At 38.5% G+C, this 15,593-nt stretch overlaps 1 protein-coding gene across 4 annotated transcripts in view; it reads right to left on the reverse strand.

Moving 5' to 3' along the window:
- The window catches only part of IQGAP2 (IQ motif containing GTPase activating protein 2), a 262,433-nt gene that overhangs the window by 79,744 nt on the left and 167,096 nt on the right, over positions 1 to 15,593 (reverse strand). For 3 of the 4 annotated variants that reach the window (XM_072958483.1, XM_072958486.1, XM_072958485.1), the window contains exons 10-12: positions 15,249 to 15,412; positions 12,010 to 12,170; positions 6,858 to 6,982 (exon numbers count right to left, since the gene is read on the reverse strand). In XM_072958483.1, the coding sequence (XP_072814584.1) occupies positions 6,858 to 6,982; positions 12,010 to 12,170; positions 15,249 to 15,412 (450 nt within the window). Of the gene's footprint in view, positions 1 to 3,458; positions 3,512 to 6,857; positions 6,983 to 12,009; positions 12,171 to 15,248; positions 15,413 to 15,593 lie in introns of those variants that run through there. The other variant, XM_072958487.1, reaches the window with a different exon arrangement.

A 15,593-nucleotide genomic window follows, 5' to 3' on the forward strand; every position in this document is an offset into this window, starting at 1 on the left:
TTAACTCAAAATGGATCACAGACCTAGACATAAAAGTTTAAATTATAAGTGTTTAACCTCTTAGAGGAAAATAAGAGCAAATCTTTGTGGTCTTGTGTTAAGGCCATACTTTTCAGCTATGAACACCAAAAATATAAACAAAACAAAAAGTGAATACATGAGACGATGTAAAAATTAAACCTTTCAGAGGTACAAAACTATTATGTATAAAATAAACTACATGTACAACGCAGGGAAGATAGCCAATATTTTAAAGTAACTATAAATGGAGTATAACCTTTAAATATTGTACATCTGTAACTGATACAATACTATACACCACCTATTTAAAGAAATTACACCTTTTACGCTTCTAAGGACACCATCAAAGAAAGCAAAGACAACGTACAAAATGGGAGAAACCACCTGCAAGTCCTGTATCTGATAAAAAACTGTATACCTGATATACGAGCACACCAGACATACAAGGAACTCACACAACTTAATAAAAAAGAAAACCAATTTAAAATGAGTAAAGGACTTGATCAGATATTTCTTTAAAAAGGATATACAAACTGCTAATAAGCACATGAAAAGATGCTCAATATCATTAGTTACTAGGAAAATGCAAAAATCCAAATCACAGTGAATACCACTTCATACCCACCTGGATGGCTACAGCAAGAAAGACAAACAATAACAAGCCTTGTGAAGATGTGGTAAAACTGGAACTTTCATACAACGCTGGTGGGAATGGAAAATGGTACTCACCTTGGTAAACAGGTGGTTCCTTAAAATATTAAACACAGAACTGCCATATGATCCAGCAATTCCATTCCTAGGTATATACTCAAGGGAACTGGAACCATATGGTCACACAAAAGCTTATACATGAATGTTTACAGAAGTAGTATTTATAATAGCTAAAAAGCAGAAACAACCCAACACCCATCAACTGATGAATGGATAAACAAAATGTCCATCTACAGAATGGAATGTTACTTGACCTAGAAATGAATGTGAAATACACTGACACATGATTCAGCAGAGACGAACCTTGAAAACATTATGCTAAATAAAAGAAGCTAGACACAAAAGGCCACGTATTACATGATTCTATTTATATGAAATATCCAGAATAGGAAAATCAATAGAAACTGAGTATATTAATGTTTGCTAGGGGATGGGAGGAGGGGGAAAAGAGAGTGACTGCTAATGGGTATGAAGTTTCTTTCTGGAGTGATGAAAACGTTCTGAATTTAGATAGCAGTGATGGTTGTACAACTTTTTAAACACATAAAAAATGAAAACACAATAAAAGGGTAAATATTATGGTATATGAATTATATCTCAATAAAGCTGTTATAAAAAGGGAAGATAACCTGACATACACGTAGCAGCAGAGATGCTCCTTTCTAGTGCAACCTTCACTAGACAATAATGCCAAGGTATTGGATGATGGGACCATAGAATATCAGAGCTGGAAAAATGTACTACAGAGATGTACAAAAAGAAAACTGAAGTGCAAAGAGAATTGGATATACAGTCTATAATTTGGATTATTCTACTTCACCACTCCGTAAAGAATGCCAAAACAGAGACAGTTCAAAATCAAACAATTCCCTACAGTGTTAAGTGTTAGCACAGTGACTCTCCAGGACAAGATAGTTCAATGCTATCCAATGGAATGTTCTGTGATGATGAAAATGCTCTGCACTTCGGCTGTCCAATATGGTAGCCATTAGCCACGTGTAGCGAATGAGCATTTACATGTGGCTAGTACGAAGGAAGAACTCAATTTTACATTTTATTTAATTTTACTTAGTTAAAATGGTCACATGTGGCTGGGAAGTGTAGGCAGGTTCCATAGAAATTAACAAAGTCCTACACGTTTGGGGATATTTTTAAGGTTCAAGTATGGCTAGTTAACATCATGAATTGTTTCTCTAATGCTAGCTGGTAAAATAACATCTGGAGCCCTAATTCATGGCTGTACTAAACGATGAATAAGTACAGCCACCAGTTAACTTTCTACCATCTCTATTACACCACAGGGTCTTAGGACAGAAACTATAAGATCTAGAAATGAAAAGCACAGAAGCCAAGCTATGGAATTGGAAATTTTTGAAACTCTAGCAAAAGGGATCTGTGTGGAGGCCACTTCTCAATACCACCTTCTTCTTCTTCTTCTTCCTTCTTCCTTCTTCCTCTTCCTCTTCCTCCTCCTCCTCTTCTTCTTCTTCTTCTACCATTTTTAATTGAGTTATAGTCATTTTACAATGTTGTGTCAAATTCCAGTGTAGAGCACAATTTTTCAGTTATACATGAACATACATATATTCATTGCCACATTTTTTTCCACTGTGAGCTACCACAAGATCTTGTATATATTTCTCTGTGCTATACAGTATAATCTTGTTTATCTACTCTGCATATGCCTGTCAGTATCTACAAATTTTGAAATCCCAGTCTATCCCTTCCCACCCCCTGCCCCGTTGGCAACCACAAGTTTATATTCTACATCTATGTGTCTGTTTCTGTTTTGTATTTATGTTCTTTTTTTTAGATTCCACATACGAGCAATCTCACATGGTGTTTTTCTTTCTCTTCCTGGCTTACTTCACTTAGAATGACATTCTCCAGGGACATCCATATTGCTTCAAATGGCGTTATGTTGTCTTTTTTTTATGGCTGAATAATACCACCTTATTCTTAAAAATAAACTATCAACCAGTCATAAAATGCTATAGCGCATTTACGTATGAGCGCATGATACTTGAATATATGTACCCAAATGTACACATAAACACATAGTCACACACTAACAGGGGGCTTCTGTTTCCCAGGTTAGTGTGATGGACAAGAATTAGTAAGGAAACTAAACATTAACAAGCACAAAGCTTACAAAATAAACATTCTTAAAGCCAAACATTATCTCATTTTGTCAGTTATTTTTCATCAAAAACCATCATAAGCCACTTACAAATGTGATATGCCATGAAATAGAATACATACTTAATAAAAATTTTAATAATTTTTAAGAAGCATCTTTATCTTGACATTCAAATTAAGGTAAAATATTTAGCTAAGTATCTTCTGAATAAATGACCCCATAAAGACCATTGTTAAGAATGAAAAGATTTACCTGTAGGAAGAAAGGGACCATCTAACATGCCTCAAAATTATTCCAAATTATAACACTCCAATACATATGAAGAAAAAGCAAAAATATTTCTCTAACATGCAAGCTACGTCATCTCAAAATACTGGAAGATCAGGAAAGTCTAAGGACTATCTACGTACAAGGTATTATCATTTTACCCTGCAATATTTATAAACTGGAGAACACAGAACACTTATGTCATTCTCAGGACACTCCCTTGGGTAGACCGTTCTAAGTACTTTTAAACATCCCATCCAAAAATGACCTTTACCGAACTACATCTGAGAAAGAGAATGTGTTCCTAACAGTCGATCACCTGGGAATGAGTGCATGCCAGCTGACTTGATTGAAATCACCTGCTTAAGTTTTCGGGGCGTTTCTAAGAACACAAGCTGCTGATGTCATAGTAAATGACCTCACAGGAGCTGAAAAGCCTTCCCAGAAGCCCTCTGGGCACATCTGCATCACTTTCTCTGTTGACAAGTAAAGAGAAAATCTCGCGTGAGCAAAGACTGCTGAGCCTCAGTCCATGGCCCACTTCTTTAAATCACCATGTGATACTAGGATATTCTAGTCCAATGAGAGAGTGGACATTCCCGTTTTGAGACAGCTGATAAGGTAATCAACAAAGAATGGTACCTACTAAATTTCAAAAGCAATAATTAGAAGGAAGAAAACCTCCTTGTTTAAGCTACATGGTTAAAATAATACTCCTCTATGGCTCAACTGGGAGAAGTGAACTCTCCATTAAGAAATCAACAAAGCATCCAAGTCTGAGGAAATGCATTTAGCAGCTCCTCCATTAAATTCATCCTCCATATCTACCATTTCCTATTACCTGCATGCCTCACCCACACCACAACTCAGACACAGGAATAGACCTTGGAGTGTGTGGCAGGGATGGGGTGGGGAGAGTAATGTACTTTCAAGATGTCCATGAAAAATTCTCAGTTCCTTCAGATGATTTAATTTCTATATTGCACAATTCATGCCTGCTTGCAATGCTATACATTTTTATTTATATTTTAAAGCAATTAACTAAATATATGGTATCAAAGTCAATACTTCAAGAAATGTAAACAAAAATACTCCATTTTCACAAAACAACAATCCAAAAGACAGAGAAATTAAATCTTTTGTATTAAGGCCCCCCAATTCTGGAAAGGATATATTAGTCTCTAAAATAATTACTCTGGTGATGACACATGCTCTTCATGCCAAGATGCTTAAAAGAAATGTGAAATGTCCCATGTGTGGTATGTCCCATGGAGAATAACTTACTAGTACAGTCACCTAGATAAATGTCATGCAAATGCAGAATTTTTTGCTTAAAAATATCCACCTACAAAAGACCACTTCACTTTTAAGTTATACTTATGTTACTGTTTTTCTTTTCCTGGTAAAAGCAAAGGCACTATATGACAATCTGGGACAAGATGGCACCTCCCCCACCCCCTCTCTTTTAATCAATGTCAAGAATGAGAGTAAAACTACACTTGTTCAGCACTGAGAACTCACACCTTCACCTGTATAAGCAGGACATACAGAAACCACCAAAGCAAACCTGGTCTGCGGGTACTGCCAGAAAGAATTGGGAAAAAGTTAGAAAACAAAGATGGAACGTGATCCTGTGTTTTTTCTACCCAAAGAGAGGCGTCCTACCCTTACATGGTACCCAAACCGCTGCTGCAGGAGACTGGGAGTGTGCAGCTGGTGGTCAAGGAGCAAAGCAGAAGGGTAGGAGGCTGGGGGACTGAGTTTTGTAATGGGACACACACACCAGTGCTGTCCGCCATTTCCCCTTCCTCCTCGTCACTAATGATGCTGAACATCTGCTTAAGTTAGTGCTCCCCTCTTAACTAACATCTGGCAAGCCACCAGCTCCCAATGTGTCAGGAAAGAGCTAAGTGGCTGGTGGGGAAGCCACCTGACTGCAGGGATTTCAAAATGATTCACTGAAAGGAAAGGCAGAGAGGCAGCAGAAAGTCATGAGGTCACAAAAGAGGACATTCAGATCTGCACACAACTTGAAAAGGACGAAGTGAAAAAAGTGTTCAGGAATCAGTCTAACAGTGGCATCTCTGGTACACCACGTCAAGGCAGCACACCTGGACCCTGTTCTCTATTAGCAGCCGAGAATGAGATGTTCAACAAAAAAATCAAACCCAGCGTTGATTTTGGGAACAGTGCTCATAGGATAAATAGTCAAGAAAGAGAAGGAAACTATTCAAATACAATTAACTAACAAAGTCAACAAATACCTTTTATCTCAAGAGTGATTCTAGTATAATAAAATATGACACAATATTAGAAGATCAGAGTTAAGACCATACCAAGACAAAGTACAGCAAAACACCATAAAATTTGTTTACATTTATAAAGAATAAGTGTAGAGCTTAAGCAATTTATGAATCTTTTTTTAATACAATTTTTAAAAGTTGCTTTCCAGTTACAACAATATTAAAAATACTGGCTATGTTCCTCACATTGTACAATACATCCTTGAGCCTACTTTACACCCAGTAGGTTGTACCTCCCACTCCTCCACCCCTATATTAGCCCTCCCTCCTCCCCAGTGGTAACCACAAGTTTGTTCTCTCTGTGAGTCTGCTTCTTTCATATTATATTCACTAGATTGTTGTACTTTTTAGATTCCACATACAAGTGATACCATACAGTATTTGTCTGTCTCTGTCTGACTTATTTCACTTAGCATAATGCCCTCCAAGTCCATCCATGCTACTGCAAATGCAAAATTTCATTCTTTTTTTATGGCTGAGTAGTATTCCATTGTACTTATATACCACATCTTTATCCATTCATCTGTTGATGGACACTTAGGTTGTAAGACCATACCAAAACAAACTAGAACAAACCATTGTAAACTTTTAAGGAAGGATCTGCCTATTCTACTGGCAAACTTGGAGCTAGTGAGTTAGAAAGCTAAGTCAAAGCTGGACAGTAGAATGAAGGTCATTAGGACACTAATAACCCTACTCCAGTGTCAAATTGCTCAGAGAAAGCCAAAGAAGATAGCAGTGGTTGGTTTGCTTTCATGATGAAAAAGCCAGCTTGAAGCTTGAATTTGCTAATTTACATTACAGAAAAGGAGCAAATATACTGATTGCCTAAGTTACATAGCTCCTCATTCTTCAGTCTATTTACAAGTAAGAGGCAAATAACAAGGAAGTGAGCTGACATTTAAGAAAGCACGTCTCAGGGCATCTTTTCTTGGGATTATCCACTTTCATGCTGGGAGCTCACAAGTTCTAGAAACACAGCAAATCACCATGACTTGTGATCATAAAACCACAGTTAGAGTGTGTTGCCATGTCTTCTGAGGGCAGGAACTTGTGTTGTATTTCAGAGAAATGCTCAAATCAAAGGTCAAAATAAAGCTAAGTGCTTAAAAAGCTGAGTTATTGAGAGCAGTCATCTCTCAAGTACCAATAAATAAGAAAATATTAGGACCTGTATTTATGTGTTTTTATTCTATCCTTTTATGTCTTTTTATGTTTGCTTTGTAACATTTATGGTATGTCGAGACAGAATTACAGAAATAACATTTAAACATAAATGCACACATACATGTTAGGGGAGTATGTTCAACCAGGGCTCCATGAGCACAAATTTACAGCCCTAATTCAGAGAACTATGTTGTCCAGAAACCTTACTCTCCCGCTGTAACTAGAGAAGGGAAGTGTTCCATACTTACGGTCATTTTCTTCTTGAATTTCAATATTAACCATATCAATACAATTCTGAATTTCATTCCAGCTTAAGTTATCTTGCCCTTGGGATAAGGCTTCCTTTTTAATGGAGAGTAGTGCATTTCCGTAACTGTAGGAGAGAAACAGGCATGATACTCATCAGGGACATTCACTCTTTGTTCAAGTCATGCACCTTAAATTTGACACAGGTGGCCAAATGGGATGTGCTGAGGTTAGACACCATGTCAAATTGTCTTGTGCAGCTTTGTCACCATACACTGAGCTCATTGCTATTAATGGTGTTTTTTTTAAAAAAAATATTTATGTACAAATGCTGTTTAATGAAAATTCCTTAAATTCCAACCTCATACGCAACTCAAGTTTTCAATTCTGTGAAATTTCTTGTTTTTTAGTTACTAATTTTCCTTCCTTTTGCATGTCTTGGCTCTGCTCAGTCTTCAGATGAATGGATGATAAAATTCAGAATTACCATGGTTCTCAATCTTTCCATTGACAGTCTTCCTTTTCTTTCTTTCCTCCCCTCCCCTCCCCTCTCTCTTTCTTTTCTTTCTTTCCTTCCTTCCTTCTTTCCTTCCTTTTTTCTTATTCTTTCTGCAAATTCAAGCCTTGAGAGACCTTTTCTGTGGTAACCCTAACATAGCTGGGTTACCTTGTGGCTTAATAGGTTCAATGACACATCAAGTAAAATGCAAATGCAGTTCCAGAAACCTTGCTGAGTAACACACAACTTCCCTGTACGTTTTCTTGAAGAGATGGTGCAGGAGTTGAACCAGAATATTCTAGAATTCCTCTTCACCTGCCCATTGCTCCTCAGGCTTTCAGGTAGCTACTCACAACCTCTGCTCTGCGTCTGCTCACTGTCACCTCATTTCTGACCCCTGATCTCCGTGCTCTGCACAGCCCTCTGGAAAACAGAGTTTGCTCAACACTCCGATTATTGTTCTTGTCTTGAGAAATTTTAGGAAAAAAGATTATCCATCCTGACATATTACTAAGAATTTTTCATTTCTCCATCATCAATTCTCCCATTCAAAAGTGATAGAGCTTATGTCATAACCACAAGCTAACCAGAGTGAGCTCTTCCAGGCCCAAGTACAGAAGCTCAATAGTTTAGTTTGCTTTTCATCTTTTTTGTTTTTTGGAGGCAGTAGGGGAGGTCATTAGGTTTATTTATTTATTCATTCATTCATTCATTCCAATGGAGGTACTGGGGATTGAACCCAGGACCTCATGCATGCTAAGCACACACTCTACCACTGAGCTATCCCCTCCCCGCTGCTTTTGCATCTTTACACCAGGGCAGTAATGACCCATCCTCTATGGACATATTGTATCGCTATGCAGTCTGACCTCTGAATAGAACCTATGGAGATGCTAATAGTAGAGGTTTAAAAGAAGTAACATCACACGGAGTCTAAAACTGTTTTCCTGGTTATGACAAATTTTCTCGAAGTTCTGCCCACTCCAAGATGGCACTGAGGTGCCTTCCACTGAGTGCAGCTTGAAAGAGAAAAACATCATTCAAAGTAGGAAGCAGTGGTGATGACTCATTTTCTGCGGCTGAACGAGGCATCATCAAACACAGGCCCGAAACTGCCTCAATGTCCCGTGTGAGAATTTCATCTTATCAAGAGTATGGAACCTAAGAAAATACTCTGCCCTACTTACTAGTAGCAATATATAATAAATAGCACTAAGCACAGTAACAGCATGGGTGAACGGCAACTCGCACCAATTCGCATCCCTTAGAGGCGGGGACCATCCTGTAAGAAAGCCCAAAATCCTTACGGGCATTTCACATGCTTGACATCTAACGATGAGCCCATGGGGATAAAATGAAAAAGCTTAAGAATGAAAAGAGAAATTAAGGAAAACCCACAAACACCCATCATTTCTTTAGAAATGAACAAACACCAGCCAAAGGGAAACGATTTAAGGAGTAACACAACTGAAATCCACAGGCTTTCCATACAAGTGTTGGTCTCCAGTACAAAAGGGATCCACTTGGGAAAATATTCTGTAGTTTACCCAGACAGGTCTAGGTCTCTTTCTCCCCATCTCTCTCAGAGCTCTCCTGGCCTGCTGCTACGGAAGGACTAGTAAGGGTATCTTTCTAACAGACTTGGGGAGCTTTGAGAGGATTAAAATTCCAATTTCATTCCACAGACATTTATTAAGCACTAATTATGTGCAACACCTGTGGCAGGCATTATAGGGAGATTAGGAGGAGCAAGATGCAGCCTTTACTTCAAGGAGCTTTCAGTCTATTAGGCGGGATGACAAAAACTCAGAAAGTGTATAAAAGCAAAGTGCACGAAAAGCCATAAAAGTAGAGACAGTCTGTCAGAGTAGAGGTAACGGGAGTTCCAAGGAAGAAGTGAAAGGAAATGCTTAGTTCTGGAGGACCTTGCCTGGGACAGGAAGTGAGCCATGCAATTCATTCTCAAAACTGTTCTGCAGATGTGGAGTAGGTGTTTCTGTTGTGGGGGTTTGTTTTTGTGCTTTATAGATGAAGAGAAAGGGGCTTGGCTAGGAAGAGTCAAACTTAGATATCCTGGGCTCCAAGACTATTTTCCTCTAATCACATCCTGCTAGTTCTCAGAAGAGATGCCATTAGCTGGGGTGGGAGAAGCATGCAAACTGTTCATGGAAGCATCATCTTTGGCAGGGAGGCCTTGAAAGCCCAATGCCATGCCAGGCAGAGATGGGTGGCAGGCACCGTGTTCCCAGTGGGGAGAGGAGCACGCAGAGGAGCAGATTAGCCAGAATGAACACAGTGTATCCAGATCCAGCTTGTCTGGAGTGCAAAATAGAAGGAGGGATGTAGCTGGAGCAAAGGGCAGAACATGCTCAGAGAAGGAATCTGTTCTTAATTCAGATAAGAACAGGAGACAATCAAACAGAGGTGCATTATAAACATAGTTACATTTTAGAACAATTAATCTGGGAACAACGTATGCCTAGAGCCAATGCCAACCCTACGTTACTCTTGTGAGAATCGGACAAGAGAACCTCTCTGAGAAAACGCAGCCCCAAGGGTGGATGCCATGGTAAATTCGTAGAGACTCTGTAAGAGCTCATCAAGGTGGCCCTGCCTAGTACCCATATACTATGAAAAACTTGTACAACCATAAGGGAGAAGCCCAGTGTTCCTTAAACTTGAAAACCTGCCAACTTGGGCTCCCAAGAACTGGGTTAAAAGCTGACATGGAAACTGAAATGTTGAGGCTCTGGAAGATGACTTGGAGCCAATGTAACGGTCAATAGAAGAACCAAAGGGGACCCTGGAATTTCAAGTCAGCATTGGGTCATCCAGGTGACTCAGAAAGTGCTTAAATCAAATTTTTAAAAGATTATTTAAACACAATTTTTTAAAGTTTTTCATACAGAATACTTGAACTCTGAAGCTGTATCTGTGGCCCCAGTTGAAAAACCACAGGAATAAAAGTAGTTCTCAAATAGGGCATAGGACCATTACCTTAATGCGCTATTTGCAAACTGGCACGGGAGCAGAGAGGAGTTTTAATAATACAAATAGATGACCTGGAGAGAGAGGGTACCATCATTTAGAGGGCAATGGCCAAGGATGCTCAGTCTGTGGGACAGTCTTGATAATTATGTCATCAACATGCCCTATGTCACTGTGAGGCTTCATTAGGGAGTGACCAACTCTGTCTTCTCTAGCACTGAGAGGCAGCAGCAAAGCCTTGTTAAGTAAGAATCTACGAGGACAGAAAAGACATAGGAAGACCAGTTGGAGGTTATTACGGAAGCAAAGGTCTAAATGAGGTGGGCACTGGGAAATGGAAACATTATGCAGAGTTATCATGCACAGGGATTGGCTACTGTCTAGGAGAAAAGTGAGCAGGCTATTCACAGCACTAGGGTGCTCCACAGAGGACAGAGGAAAACTCAAGTCAACGTGAGGTTTCTAAGCTTGGAGGAGAGGATGTACCATTAAACATAAACAGTGGAGGTAGAAATAAATTACTTTGGAAATAGACTTACATAAGTTATAGGAAACAGGTAGTCAAATTTAAGACATGTAAGAGCACTGGTTTTTCTTAGATGACTAAAAACAAGGAAAATCTGTCCTCCTACTTTTGGGCCATTCTCTACATAGACAAGCGGTCAAAACCATTTTTTAAAAATTGAAGTCTCTTTTATTTTTCCTGTACAACTGTACATGACCCCAGAGAATCACTCAACCTATCTCCTTCAGAAGTTCCAGAACCAGCATCTGAAAAGTTCTTTTGTCAAGATCTGTGAAGACATCTCCCCCTGGTGGTCACAAGAATCCAGGATGGAAATTCACTTCTTTTAACTTGGGCTTTTGTCTTAGTCTCTAGTTGGGCTCCTTATTCCTGCCCCTTAATTTTCTCTCTAGATCTGCTATAGTGTTTTAAAATTCTATCAACTGTACTATCTAGTAGCCTATTTCAGGAACATGAAATGAAAGACACTAAATTGTTACCCACTGCCATGATCCACTGTGGTCTCAGTATTCCTTTGGTTTAGCCATCAGAAGAATAGGGTTTTGGGCGCAAATGCCCAACTTTGGATCCATAAATTCAGATTTAATTTCCTCATCAGTAAAATAAGAAAACTGGACTGAACGATTATTAAGGTTGCTTCCCACTCTTCTATACTCTGTTGTCTCCAAAAGAAGCCCAAGAGAAAAATATACTTTCAACTTTTATTTTCAGCCTATCAAATTCTTTTTGCTAATGATAAAGTCAGTCAGTAATTGCCACAGGATAATCCTCCTTAGACTTTTTGTTCCTCTACAAGGAATACTGCAGAGAAGAACTCTAATATTAGAAGTACTCTTAGAACAAAGCAGACTAGCTTTCAAGAAAATAAGCATGGATATATGGATTTCTTCAGCAAGAACAAATCCTTCGGGGGAAAGTGTACTCAGTGGTAGAATGTATGCTTAGAATGCACAAGGTCCTGAGTTTAATTCCCAGCACCTCTGTTAAAATAAAACAACAACAACAACAAAATAAAATAAACCTAATTATACCCCCCCCTTTAAAAAAAACCCCAAAACAAAAAACAAGAACAAATCCTTAATTTGTGAGATCTGCCAAACACACATTTCTGCACCGAAAGGTTTGGAAAATGTTCCCTTACCGATCCACATATGTCTCGTCCAGATTGTTGAAACCCATTGTTGGGCTTCTGAGTTGATTTTGCACAGACACAAGATCGTTGCTTTCCAAGGCCTGGTTTAGTAAAGCAACAGCAGACAGCATTTCCACTGCAATCAAGAGCTCCTCATGGGCCAAGTAGTTCTGTTGGAAAACACATGGCAATATAAACTCTACCTTGTGTATGTGGTGGGGGCTCAGAATGCACACTTCAAAGAACAATGGAAAGTCAAAGATTTTGAGAACAGAGAGGGCTTTCTGGCCACCTATCTTTCACTGGCTTTAAAGAACAGGTAAATGAGCTTATTTGTATCAAGAGTCGGGGAGGGATAAATTAGGAGGCTACAGTTAGCAGATACAAACTACTGCATATAAAATAGATATACGACAAGGTTATACTGTATAGTGCAGGGAACTATACAAGATACCTTATAATACCCTAAAATGGAAAAGAATCAGAAGAAGAAAAAAAATATGTCTAACTGAATCACTTTGTTATATACCAGAAACGAACACAACATTATAAATCAACTATACTTCAATCAATCAATCAAAAAAAAATCCCAGTAAATGGCTTCTGGGTTTTCCTTTGATCATTTCAGGGACTGAGTTAACTACAACCCTTAGTTATGATTCCACAAACATCCACATTGCCATGGCTGACTCCTACTCCCAGCTATATTGGCTGCTTACAAGCTCACTCTTACCAAATTATTAAGTCAAGGATTAGATAACATTATTACTGTCCTAGAGTGAGGTAAGATTTTAGCATAGCTAACAGTTTTCAGTTTGAATTATGAATAAGGATAAGAGGGGAGACTTTCAACTAAAGGTTATAATCCCAGAAAAGTAAATCAAATTTTTAAGCCAAGAATATTAATTCTATTCTTAAAAAGTTAGTCTAAGTCATATTTTTATAATTGGGTAGAAAAATTTAAATGTACTCTAAGGTATAGATATTTGAAGAAATGTGAGGTAAAGCTTTAAGTAAAGCAAGTGAGGATTTGGCTTATTTTAAAAGTACATCTCAAATTTCAGAACATCTTCCTTCTTCAACATTCTCTTCCATTTAACTAGTTTATATTGACTTGGCTCAACTTCAAAAGGGTTATTTCTTCCATCACATTGAAGGAACAGAGAGGGAGCATGGGAAAAAAAAACAACCCTGATATCTATCTTTACATTTAGGATATTATAGATATAGTTAATATATATAATGTAACATTTATATTAAAATGCATTATAGCTTTCTGAGAAAGCACAGAAATCTCCCAGCAAATCGATTTTAGCTTAACAAAGTATAATTTTACCTTCCAAAGCAAATAGGAAAAAGGATTTTTTTTTACAGGAAACATGTAAGTTTTACCTAAACATCTTACATTAATGCATAAGGAAAGTATCAAATTACAAGTAAAGAGCAGAATGGAATCATTTGAGATTTACCACAAATATCTGAAGTGGTACACAGCCGAAAGGATAAGGACACACAGAGAAGAAATGGTGTGCTGAACCACTGTGGGCTGAGTACTGATTATTTGGGGATGAATGACCATGCTGGAGCCGAGGCAGCCTTGGACCTCACAGCTAGAGAAGTGGGGGACAATATTAAGAAAAGAACCTAAGTGAAATTTTAAAAAATAACTTATTTTTCTTTTATTACAAAATACAGTTGACCATTGAATGACATCGAGATTAGGGGCATCGACACTCCATGCAGTTGAAAATATGCATATAATTTATCGTCTGTATAAGCGGTTCTTCCATATACTGGTTCCTGCATATCCAAGGTTCTGCATCCTTGGATTCAACCAACTGCAGATGGTGTCGTACTATAGAATTTACTATAGAAAAAAATCCACACATAAGGGGCCTGCACAGTTCATACCCCTGTTGTTTGAGGATCAGCTGTAGTATCTTTCTGTTTATAAAACATAGTAAGTCTTCATAAGCAGGGATAAGAAAACAAATCCTACTGCCCAAGTTCTTTAATAATATAATAAAATAATAATAATAAAAGTGATACACACTTTTATTAACTTTTAATTTGTGTAAACATTCATAGAGATTTTGGGGTTTTTAAAACTATTTTTCTTTTATTATTGTTAAAAACAAGATAACGCTGTATATTTTAATCTCATTTTTCCACCTGATAGTAGGAAGTGTGATCTGTTATCAGTTAAACATGTGGTTTGTTTCTGGCTTCCCTGTATCACAGACAATGCTGGGAAACATCCTTTTGTGGCTACAACTTCCTGATCATCTTCTTTAGGCTTATTTCCTGGCAATGTAATTGTCAGGATAACGGGTAACAGCCTCGGATAAATGGATTACTAAGATCACCCTCCAGAAAGGTTGCATCTTTCTGGATGCATGTTCCAACCATTGTGTGGGGGACGCCCACTGCCCCAAACTTATACCTGCGCTAGGTAAGAGCTCTCTACTAATCTTGATCTCTGAAAATAACTGTATTTTGCTTTACTTTCTTGGTGGAGCAGTATTGCTTCTGATTTTTAAGATACGATGTCCTTCCATGTTTCCTTAGAACTTTAATTTTTAAATTATTTGCTGCATTTAACCTTTTATGTGAGAAATTTATTCTGATATGTATAGTGAGGTAATGTTTTCTTTCCCTAATGGTTAAACACTTGTAAGATTTCACTCCTTTTCCTACCTTTTCGAAACCCTAGCTCTTTCATATACTAAATTCTTGGCTCTGATTCTAGCACTTTTCATCCTGTACTAGGATAGAGCTCCTATCTACTATAACCTTATATGCTTATTACTGTTAGCATAGTAAGGGGCATACATTTACAAACATCAAGGCCACGGTGCTAATGTTCTTGGTTGCAGATATCTAGAAATGCAGATTCAGAGCTTATTTCTATATCAAAAAGGATTACATATTTTTTAAAAAAAATATTTCACTATAGTTATTAAATTATCCGAAGTTTTCCAAAAATCCCCCAGAGAATAAGAACAACCAGTTTTCAACACGTATTTGTCAGAGTGTGGCCGCATTTCCTTACTGAGCTCAGATTCCAATAGATGAAAAGCAGGAGTTAAAGAGGAAGGTGGCCGTGGAACTGGCACAAGGAGGCCAGTGAGACCAGGGACTGGCACAAGTTAAAGACTCTACACTCCCACTCACCTTTCCTAAACACCCTTCCTCACTGCTTGGACTCAGAATTCACATCTCTGTACCCGGAACCTCCTGTGACTTACCATGGCGTTCTGTTTCTGGAGGTTGAAGAGCTCGGTCTGATACATCGCAGCAGCAAAGGGATACACAGCAGGCAGCTGGGCCTCGGGTTTCTCCAGTGCAAGCAGCGTATTCTCAGGGTCGCCTTCTGGAATGACAGCGTTGATGTGGTCCACCGCAGCCAGCCCTGAGGGTGGGGACACATCCATCAGATGTCCGCTTTTCCCACCGTGGCCTGACCCAACCAGCCCATCTTTCCGAGGATTAGAACCTAAGCAGTCACTTACTGTGAACTCTGAAAAGCTGCAGTTGAATAGTAGGCAAAGGCTTGGAAATGGCAGCTTGTATTTGGAAGTCAGCCCAATCCT

The sequence above is a fragment of the Vicugna pacos genome, chromosome 3, assembly GCF_048564905.1.
Source record: "Vicugna pacos chromosome 3, VicPac4, whole genome shotgun sequence".
In the NCBI taxonomy this organism is placed as follows: domain Eukaryota; kingdom Metazoa; phylum Chordata; class Mammalia; order Artiodactyla; family Camelidae; genus Vicugna; species Vicugna pacos.